General features: G+C 42.2%; 3 protein-coding genes across 11 annotated transcripts in view; all 3 read right to left on the reverse strand.

Moving 5' to 3' along the window:
• Positions 1-2,527, reverse strand: part of ehbp1l1b (EH domain binding protein 1-like 1b) — a 28,545-nt gene extending 26,018 nt beyond the window's left edge. For 3 of the 8 annotated variants that reach the window (XM_035666576.1, XM_035666571.1, XM_035666569.1), the window contains exon 1: positions 1,913-2,526. In XM_035666576.1, the coding sequence (XP_035522469.1) occupies positions 1,913-2,016 (104 nt within the window). In that variant the 5' untranslated portion in view covers positions 2,017-2,526. Of the gene's footprint in view, positions 1-1,912 lie in introns of all 8 variants that reach the window. The other 5 variants (XM_035666570.1, XM_035666572.1, XM_035666573.1 and 2 more) reach the window with 4 other exon arrangements.
• Positions 2,528-4,840: 2,313 nt separating this feature from the next.
• On the reverse strand, positions 4,841-7,032 carry fam89b (family with sequence similarity 89 member B). Its single transcript, XM_035666487.1, has 2 exons — positions 6,485-7,032; positions 4,841-6,130 (listed from the first exon to the last, which is right to left on the reverse strand). The coding sequence occupies exons 1-2, from the start codon at positions 6,737-6,739 to the stop codon at positions 5,852-5,854; spliced, it is 534 nt and encodes a 177-aa protein (XP_035522380.1). The 5' UTR covers positions 6,740-7,032; the 3' UTR covers positions 4,841-5,851.
• Positions 7,033-7,967: 935 nt separating this feature from the next.
• znrd2 (zinc ribbon domain containing 2) lies at positions 7,968-10,120 on the reverse strand. Of its 2 annotated transcripts, none has more exons than XM_035666486.1 (4): positions 10,039-10,120; positions 9,409-9,560; positions 9,203-9,287; positions 7,968-9,000 (listed from the first exon to the last, which is right to left on the reverse strand). In XM_035666486.1, the coding sequence occupies exons 1-4, from the start codon at positions 10,052-10,054 to the stop codon at positions 8,570-8,572; spliced, it is 684 nt and encodes a 227-aa protein (XP_035522379.1). In that variant the 5' UTR covers positions 10,055-10,120; the 3' UTR covers positions 7,968-8,569. The 2 variants fall into 2 exon arrangements, with proteins under 2 accessions (XP_035522379.1, XP_035522378.1); XM_035666485.1 differs by lacking the exon at positions 10,039-10,120 and adding an exon at positions 9,954-9,978.
• Between the last annotated feature and the right edge of the window lie 785 nt (positions 10,121-10,905).

Consider the following 10,905-nt stretch of genomic DNA (forward strand, 5'->3'; position numbering starts at 1 on the left):
CACACACACACACACCCACAACTTGTACACAAACAAGTGACTTGTGAGACATTTTCAAAACCCCCCACGTGGCAAAGGGTTCATTTCCCACATCTGATGTTTGATGTGATCTTGAAGTGTCAGTAACCTCTGACACCAAATACAGAGTTTAATCGCACAAGAACCACAGGCTGATTTCCTTTTTCTTGCCAAAGTAATATGACTGAAACTTTGGATTAACCTTCCTTACTTCCTCCTATTCTCTCTCCTTCTCCTCTCCTGACTTTTGCCTCCCTGTTTGAACAGCACACTGGTAAAGGCTTATAAACTCTGATGTGATCACATTGTATGTGGGAGTTGTCACTCTTTCTGAATCACTCTGTGTCCCTTCACTCCATGTGTCCGGACAACACAAGCTCTCTGCTGCTGATCAAACTCTGAAACTTTATTGACGAGAGCCTTCAGTCACAAAAGAAAAATACAACAACTAATCTACCAGGGAGTTTCTTATCGTGCTGCTGACAAGCCGCTTACACAATTATACCATACTTCAATGTAATCTGGACAGATAAGACGGTGCAATGTGAGCCAAACTGACATGTGGTCAAATGTTAAAAGGAGAAGCTTCTTTGTGATGTATCAGAGGATACAATAATTTATGTTTTCAAGACTTTCAAGATTTAAAATGAGTTATTGTTTCTGTTCAGTGTTGAGGCACAGCTGAGTTATGGCCTACGCTGCATCACCTGGCCACCTCCCAGATGTTTTGTAAAACAGGAAATTGCACAAGAGGGGAAAGCCCTACAGAGCTTGAGCACTATAAAGTGATTTGGTTGCATCTTTGAAAAGTAAAAGTGAGACAAGAGAAGATTGTAGATTATTAAATATTATTTTAGTATTATGTTGACTGTAAAACCAAATCTTGTTTAAAAATGTACCTCAGGCACTTGGTATGATTGCATTTCTGTTCATTTTCAAATTAAATAGGGAATGACAATGATAGTGAAACGTGAGCGAGACACTAACAATAAAGACTGTTTAGAGATAACGTCTCCGCACAACTGTTCATTTTAATATCAATGATTTAAACTGGCTGCTGTGGTAAAGCAATGATCTGATGACTGATGGACCCACACACACACAAACACACACACACTAACCTTACTGACAGTGGTAGAAAGTAACTAGGTTGCTTTTATTCAAGTATTGTATTTAAGTACTATTTTGAGGTACTTGAGTATTTCCATTTTCTGCTTGCTTTATTCTTCTACTCCACTACATTCATTTTAAACCTCTAGTTTCTTTGCTGATTCACATTATAAATACAAACTATAATCAAAAAATACAATCTGATGTATCATTATAAGTAGATATAAGACTGTATTGATCCCTTGGTGAAACCCACGGCCCTCATAATATATTGTAATTTAAAAAAAGCCCCACTTTTACCAGCTACAACCTTAGTGTAATACATATTAATACATCAATAATCATCATATCAATAATGATAGTCCAATAATTTACATTATTCTGAAACTAGCCATTCTGCATAATGAGTAGGCTACTAAATGTAAGGAAATGCTGACACTTTTGTACTTTTACTTAAGTAAAAGCTCAAAAGCATGACATTTAGATACTTGTAACAAAGTATTTGTACCCTGTAATGATCTGAGCATTTGTTTCCCGGCGTCGGGAATCGAACCCACGACCAGTGAGGAACAGTTCAGCACATGTGCATACGTCAGGGACGCCCTCATCCTCTTCGGTGTAGCGGAAAGACTCACAACACGAGAATGACCATGGCCGTGTAGTTTTATTATAGCTAATAATAAACAGGCCCTCGGTTGCTTATTTACATCTCAAACAGTGAACAAAAAAACCCATAAACATAAACACGGGGACTTTTAAAGGAATATTGTCTCCAAAAACTCACCATTTCTTCGTACACTCCAAAGACAGTTCCTGGTAGGAGGCGACGAACTGAAACTTTGAAGCCTTTTTACCAACTCGCTGCAGTCTTTTCCAAACCGAAGTCATAACTCCCTCTGGTAAAATAAAACTTCAACACACAAAAGAAAGAAAAGAAAAAAACACACAACTTCTCCAGCAGTCCAACTCTGCCCGCTCCTTAAACAAAGTTCCTTAAAAGGTCTTCTGCTCCTTCTGCTGCTGCTGCTGATGATGATGATAAACTTCACACAAGCTGCGACTCGCGCTCATTGGCAATAAGTCGAATCACGCAGAGAGATAAACAAACAGCAATGTCGCCATGTATCCTACCGACCAAGAAAGAGCTGTAGGCTGTAATACAGAACAGGCAGGCATCAAAGAGGAACCGATTCCGCCCTCCTCGGTGTCATTCAAGCTGCCCAGAAGCGCCTGATATGAAGCTAAAGTTTCCAAACCAAACAACTGCAGGAGCTCTCATTGACTTCTCTCTCTCTTATTGGCATTGATCCACATGGAGACAGCAACCGCTTAGTCAAGCCTTGTTGTAGCGCAGGTCTGCTGCTTCGAGAATGAGTTCACCCTCCCCTCCTCCTCCCCTCCCTTGGGTGACAGCAGGCAGCAACAGAGAGACAGGCAGAGAGTGAGACAGGATATGCAAAAGGGTGTCTGCTGGTGATGCAGCAGTATGCAAAGGTCTTTATCTTCTGCGGCTTACAGGCGAGTGTGTGGAGGCACTGAGGTAACAGTCGTACCTGTAGACTTTGATCCTGACTGTCTGTGTCACTGGAACAGGCTTATCTGACAATTACGGTTTCACTTAATCAGCTCTGCAAACTCCTACAGGCTACAATGTAGTGTCACTGCAAGTCTCACTTCTGCTGTGGAATATCTGAAACCCGGTTTGTTTGTTTTAAATTGAGCTCATAGTTATAACTTAAGTCACTTCCTGAGTTTCAGTTGTGTCATCCAGAGCTCTCCAGAAAAAGTTTGTGTCAACTACAGAGGAATAGTTTCCATGGAGAGGGCCAGTTAGTGTGTGTGTGTGTGTGTGTGTGTGTGTGTTCAAGCTAGGTCAAGGCATAGGGATTTTCCTCAGTGAGAGCAGGAGTGTATTTTTAGGTGGGGGAACAGGGATGGATGGATGGACGGAGGCAGCTGGGGTGGAGGAGTGTAGGGCAGCAGCAACTCTCTCATGACTCAGAGTTGGTCTAATATTACACCATGGGTCCAATATTCAGAGGAGCATTATTGCTCTCAGTGCTTACAGCTACGCCTTCCTTTTTTAAACACACTTCCCTGTAAACACTGTACAGGTACTTTACGCCAACACAGGCCTTTGTATTGTGAGATTTAAAGTGTCAACAGCGTCATTTGGTGGAATAGCATTCTTACATTTGTTTCTTTTTTTCAAACGTCCTTATTTCCTCTTTTGGAGGACCAATCTCAGCGTCGTTCCCCCTGGTGCACCCTACAAAAGTGCCTTCTTGAATGCCCCTATGCTACATAAAACATAATAAAATACCCTCTAGTGCGCCCTCCAGTGAAGAAAAGGTGACACAGTGCTTTAAAGCGTGTACTGAAAATGTAGTAGTTATATTAACATAATACTAATCTAAGTCACATAACTGTAAATTGTTTTGTCCACCACGGTTACACCATATTTTATACAGTAAATCTAACACCGACCTTTGTATTGTAACATAAACGTGTTAACAGTGTCCTTCCTTGTGTTGTTTCTTGTCTTTTTGCCCCACTTGGGGGTATTTCCTCACTTGAAGGGACTGATGTCATTGTGTTGCAGCTCCCTCCACAAACACCTTATTGTCCTTCCCGGCTCTCCCCGCTGACACCCGCAGCTCTGACCTCCAGTCTGATGTCTATTTATTTTATTAATCACTCAGTGTAGCACACCAACAATACTTGATAATAACAAAAACAACCAATAGATGGACAAAAAACAAAGAGAGGTGAGAGAAACAGGTGAGAAATATAAGTGTCAGAAATTCCACATTTACATTTAGCTGATAGTCTTCGTCGTGATGAAGAGATGGAGAACAAACGGAGACACATGCAGTGAAACTGTCACTAAGACTGCCAGAGGGACAGACAGGCAGATAGATTCTAACAATAACCACAACATATGTTGATTATAAATAGACAACAGCATGAGACTTTCTACTCAAAGCGTCACTCCCCTTCATTCCTGCTCTCTCCACAGCAAATGGTTTTCCTCACTCTGCCGCTTTCAACGTGACCTCAGAGGAGGAAGAGGAGGAGTAGGAGGCCTGCAGGAGTGAAGGAGCTACGGCTTGACTGGAGACAGTGTGTCCCCTGTTGGTCATCATTTGCAATATCATCCTCTTGATTATCTTTAATTCAAATACAGAATTACTGTATATGTCTGCGGTATACACTGTAGTTATATTTCAAGATTTAGATACAAGGAAGTCATTTACTGGCTTTTACAAACTGGTTGCCTGCGTAGAAAACTGTAATTCAGGTCTGATAAATGATTCAATCCAAGACTATTTAACGGTTAAATAGTGGCACAGTCTGCCCAGTGGAAATGGTTCAAATCTAACTGGGCAGACTGTGCCACTTCTTAAAACACAGTTTTACAGCCCTATGCTTTATACATGTCTAAATTAATATAAATATTAATTAAATGATAATAAAAACAGTGATTCAGTTAGAAAGTTAGAAAATCCACTGTGACAAAAAGGTTAAATTGATCAATATTGCATTAAGCAGTTGCTGTCGTTTTTTAACGCTATCTATGGATGCAAATTCTGAATTTCAGTTAATAACCGTGTTATATTTTTAGCTTGTTGTCCCGACATAAAGAGATCATCTATTATAATTTGCCATTTTTTTATTGGACTGGTGAAATTTCAAGATTATACAAAATGTATTTGAATATATGTAACTTTATTTAAACATAAGTGCCTTGTTAAGATAAAAAAAACTCTTTTACAAGAGTGTCCTGGCCAGCATAAAACAGGTTACAAAAACAATTTTTTATACATTTCATAGATTATATATGACTGAAAATCAAGATTTTAAGCTTCTGTTCATTCATTGTTTGTAATTCAACAGATTTCAGGTTATAGAAGTTGAAATAATAACAAGCTAAAGATAATTCTCATTCCGTCTCATAAATGTAACTCAGAGTTAAAGGGTTTACAGATTATTGATTGACAGCTCTTCTGTTCTTCAGTCAAGACACTAAAGGGTCGGGAACATGGTGTGATACCAATTGATTATTTCACTCAATTCACAAAGCAGAGTCTGAAGAGTCTGGAATTATCAGTACAACCACAAACATGCAGAAGATATGTCCTGATAGATGTCCCAACAGTTCTTAGGAAATCTTCCACCCACCTCAACTTCACTGCAAGGCCAGCAGCATGTAGTAGCACGTAGATTATGCAATAAAGAGCAAAAAACTGATAAGAACTGGTCTCGCTTCTCTGTGTTGTTCTTTCTGTTTCTAGTTGGCTTCATTTCTGCTGCAACATACAACAGATGGCAAATTTAACAGCCAGGTAGTGCGAGTTTGGATGCTAATATACGCGGTATCATCAATCTGAGACGCTGTTTCTTTACGTTACCCACCAATCCTGACATGTAGTGTGTGTATTGAGAAAACAACTAAATGTAAAAAGTAGATGTATCTCCATGAATCCAGACTTTTAGACAACTGTCAGGTCCCCTGTAGGCCACTTGATGCTCCTTAAATGTATCAGATCGCTATACATGTGCACTAAATTACACTTGCAGGTGTAAATGGGCACATCTGCAAAGGTATGTCATAGCTCGCATTATAAGCTTCTCCCAAAACACTTTCAACCAGTGGGACGTCAAATAAAGTATGTCTTAGCAGTTGGGTATAAAACAGTAAGAAAGTGTGTCTGTGTCTCCGTCAGGGAATATGAAAGGAATCCTTGATCCACTGGTCCCTGGAGTTGCTGCTGGGTGGGTGCAGAGACACGGACGAGGAGGAAGAAGAAGGCTGTGAGAGAACTCCTGTCTCCTCCTCATCTTCTTCCTCCTCTTCCTCCTCCTCTTCATCTTCAGAGTATCCATTATCAGCACTGAACGAGGCCTCACACAGAAGCGAGGAGCCCTTGTACTCCTGGATGGCCTCGCGGAGAGACCACAGCTGACACAGCAGAGACATGTCGAGCTGACGCAGACCGACCTGGTGCACACAAACACAAAACATCTGGTCTCAAAGAGTTGATACAACAAATCAGGACATTTAGGAGGACATACTGTCATTTTTGAGCTCAGAATTAAAGCAGTGAATGATTGTATCAGGGTGAACCTTCTTGACCATTGAACCACATCCATGACAACCGAGCAAACTCAGATGTGGTTAAAATCTTGGAAAAATCTAGTAAGTGGACCTTGAGTTGATTCATTAGTCAAACTTTAGCGCAAGAAGAGCTTTAATGCACATGTGTGGAGCAGAGAGTGGCAGGTTTAGCACAGGTTTAGGTTTCCTTTGCACAGAACAGCAAATGTTTGTGCTATTCAAACACACAGACCCTACCATCTCTTTCCGCAGCAGAGCCAGAGCAGCGTCCAGTCCGCCTGGTTTGCTGTGACCGCGCTGCGCGTCCCCGCCGCCCCGGCTGATGTCGGCCTGGATGCGCGCTCTCTTGCTGTGCACCTTTTCGATGTCCCGCCACGACCCGCCGCTGGAGTTCAGGATGCCGCTCAGGCCTTTGGGTAGCGGCGGCAGACCCTCCGCTGAGAGGACACCGCCCACCGGACTGTCCGCCGGGCTGCACCGACTCCCGTCCATCACCGCGACGCTGCACGGCGGACAGACTCAGCACCAACACCACAGCCCCCGCATGGACCACCCTTAAATGCGCATGCAGCTCAGTGCTGTCTCACCATCACCCAAAGGTGCTGTTTTTCTCTCCCTCAGCAGCAGAACAAAGCGGTGCGATCCGAAGTCTTGGAAACCGGCTTTTCAAAGGCAAACGCGAGTCAATGTCCTGTTTTTTTATGGATGTGAGTGGGGCAACATTAGACGCAATGAATCCTGGGTTAATGTCAGGCTTCCTGGCTTTGTTTGGTTTCCTCTCCTTTGTGTGGGAGAGTTCACCCACAGCCCCCGGCTCCGCCCGGCAGTGACCGCACCACGCCCCGCTCCAGTCTGGGTTTTGGGGCAAAAGGGAGGCTGTCGGTGGTTTCATTTAACTGGATTACTGCAGAGCTACGTTTAGACACAGCACTAACAGATACAGTCCGACACTGATGTCCTAAATAAGCCCGTGATTTGGGGGTAGACCAATAGACTGATAAATTAACCACATTAAAAGAAAGAATACATAAATACACGTGTCAATAATTTAATTCCCAGTGCCATAGTTTCCACTTGTATTGAAAAAGGGTGCACAGGTATGGCTGCAGGTGTAGTTTTAAAGACGACACATTTTAAACAGAATTGCAATTTCCATGTTTATTGGTACTGAAAATGGTACTTGTTTAAATACAGCGTTTTCCAAATTAACAAACTTTATGGCATTGCTTTTGCGTTTGGCGCCCCCTTGTGGAAAGAAACAAACTCCTGAACAGGCAAAGCTTTATTGAGGTACATAATTAGAAAACACTAACAGCCTTGAACAACACTGAAGCTGGATTGGATCTAATATGAAGTGCCATCTACTGATGTACAGCGCACAGCTTATTTGCTCTAGATGTTTTGAATGAATAAAGAATTATGGGTCTGACTCCTGAATGTTGCCCTGTCTCATTTGAGCAATCACATTACCATCTTCATGTATCAAATATATTTACAATAAAATCCTCAGAAGCGCCAACACACAGTGACAATCTTTGCATCACCAGAGGGCCAGACAACAGAAATCTGTCTGAGATTCAGACTAAACAGTAAATGGAAAATGCACAAGTGAGGGTCTGATCAGAGGACTTGTGTGTTCAACAACTTAACATTTTAATTGAGGACTTACTGTCCAGTAGTATGTTATTTATCAGCACAGACACTCGTGCTTGTGCGGACACAGACTTGTATGTTACAGGCAGTTGTGCACTGGGGTTTTAGCTTGTGTTTGAATTTTGTGATTTGCAATCCAACACCTGTTTTTGGATACTACAGGACACCCAATAAGAAAACGGATGTCATCTTCCCACATGTCAATTTGGTGGCCATTTTGGATCAATAAAAGCCAAACAACTATGGAAATACGTTAGCAGTCTTTTACTGTAGAATATAGTTGAGAAGCTTTTTTTTTTTTGTACAAGTTTTTTTATTTAAAATTAATATCAATGATGAATGTGCATTTAGAAGTACTCAGTTCTATCATTATAACTTACAAATTGACAGTAACAGTCAAATGTTCAACCAATTGTACATAAACTTATTCTGAAACCATGTAACATGATATTTCTGCCAGCCATATAGGTATGTTAACTGAAAAGCAACTTTTAACATTTGAATCCTATTTCAAGTGCATTTCCTGACCAATTTTGAATTCAGCTCTATGCAAGGATTCAGTCAAAGAGAGATGCCGCAAAGCAGCGAACCAGAGTCAGTATTCCAGGACAGAGGCAAAGTAGAAACAGCGTTCCCATTAATCCATGGTTTCAACCTTTTCCAGGATGGTTACTGGCTGAGCTCCTTGAGGCTGCGCAGTGAGCCGGCACAGCTGGCGATGAGGCTGCACAGCTGGATACTTGTCTCCAGCGAGGCCGAACTCTGCAGCTGGGTCGTGGCCCAGCGAAGTTTGGTTAGAACAGCGTCCTCGGCTTCTTGCAACACAGGTTGGAGGACAGTGCTCGGCGGACTAACTGGGGGGCGAGCAGGTGCTAGCGCTGTGGTGGAGGCAGGAGTTGCAGGAGCAGGGGCAGCAGGTGGAGGCAGGACAGCTCTCCCCCCCGCGGCGGCCCCCTCACAGTGCTCCGGTCTGGGAACCGACACACTTGCCTGACTGGTGCCAGGGCCTCCATTGAGTTCAGGGGCCTGGGACGGGGCAGGGGACTGCGCTGCAAGCTGTCTCTCTCTCACTTGGGACAACGCTGCCTGCGCATTCAGAGCTGAGAGGAGTGGAGAAAAAAAAAACAAGAACGAGAGACACGGGAACAAACACAAATAGAAAAATGACAAATGGCTCAAGGCAACAAAGAGCAGCGATGGAGGGAAGCAGGCAGAAAAAAAGAATACATCGGTGAGGAGGGGAGAGAAAGTGTATCTATAACTCATGTGCATTAAATGTGTGTGTGTGTGAGGAGCGTGTACCAGGGTTGTCCTTGTCAACATCAGAGTCCAGCTCCTGACATGAGACACAGTAGTTTTTCTGCTGTTTGTCCTGGAGAAGAATAGTCTGAAAAAAAAACAAAACACACAAAACAAACTTATTTCAGCACACACGTCACATCACCTTATCCACATTAATAAAAGGCCCCTCCATCATCACAAACAGCGTAAAAACCAACTCCGCTCACCCCACACGCGTCACAACACTCCCCCAGCATCCTGTATCCTTTGAGCAGGTAGTCTCCCATCAGCTTGCTGATTTTGTCTTGTCGCTCCCTGCGAGCCTGGATCACCTTCATCTCTGCCTCTGTTGGAGGCTCCCACTCAAAGTCCTCGTTATCTGGAGTCAGTAACAAAGTGCTGATTCAGTCAACAGACAGCGTACTGCACTGCATCCTCCTCCTCCTCCTCCTCCTCACCTCAAACTGTGATGCTACACAGTCCTTAGCACTGCTGTAACGTGTGTGTGTGTGTGTGTATCCCGCCCACCTCTGCGAGCACTTTGCTGACTTTATTAATAAGATTTCTACAACGCTTTTATTAGAACAAACATTCAACACTTTTCTCGCCGTGTTGCTTTTTAAACGTCATTAGCATTGCCGCAGTGCTCTGCTAGTTGTAGTTACAGGCTAACTTAGCTAGCACACATCCAAACCGGTTATCTAACGTTGACGTGGTGGTGACGACGAATATTAGCAAACAATTAATGCCACGCGAGAATCGTCGCCTGCACCTGCGCCAACACACTCCTCCACCCGCGACCCAGGTGAACCGCAGGACATGTCGAAGTTAGCTTATCAGCTCACAAGTTCACAAACCTCCATTCAGAGCCATGTTGCTTCAGTGCTTCACGTTGTGCGTAATGACGTCAGAGGCGTAAAGAGTCGTCGTCGTCTTCTTCTTCTTTGAGGTTTTCGCGACAGTTGGCGTCCCTTAACGGTGACAGTGCGTGGCGTTCTTCCCTCCTCGTTGTTGTTGTTGTTGTTGTTGTTGTTTTTAAAAGTGCTGTCGCGCTCATTAAACCAAGTAGGCCTTTTTTTTTTAAATATAAAAATAAAAAATAAACATTTATTTGACTAAATGTGTCATCTTTTGCTTTCTTCTGTCTCTTTTTTCTCCTTTTTCATGGCACTGATGACCTGTTAGATGTTTTTCCATAGTTCAAAGTGTCAACAACAGAAAACATTTCAGCAGTGTTGATGACCTCTGTCATTCATATTGAGTGTATGACAGCTACATCCCACTGAATGCATCAGGCTATTTTCCCTACGACTTTTTGTTTCTCAATAAATCTCTAAACTTCCTTTTCCACCCAGTAACAATTATAATAATACATACAGAAAATATGTAACCAGTGCTTGAAATATTAAGTCATTATACAATTACTATATATTTTCATAATTTGTTTATTATTTTCCAAAAAGTTTTATTTTTATTTCTGAATTACTATGGCTCATATTCTTTTTACAAATATAAGACACAACAACTGAGTCTGGGTTTAATAATGGAACATAATTTATGTGTCTCAATCTGGATATTCTTGATTTGATAGAAGATCATTCTTGAACAAATCTTAGAATATAAAATTAATCATGATTTGTTCATTTTGGAAGCAGATATTTTATTTATTTTTATTATAATTTAATCCATCTCTTAAATGACTAATGGTGCTGAAAAGAAACTAA

Source organism: Morone saxatilis, unplaced genomic scaffold (assembly GCF_004916995.1).
Source record: "Morone saxatilis isolate NCDOM2014 unplaced genomic scaffold, NCSU_SB_2.0 Contig20, whole genome shotgun sequence".
NCBI lineage: Eukaryota > Metazoa > Chordata > Actinopteri > Moronidae > Morone > Morone saxatilis.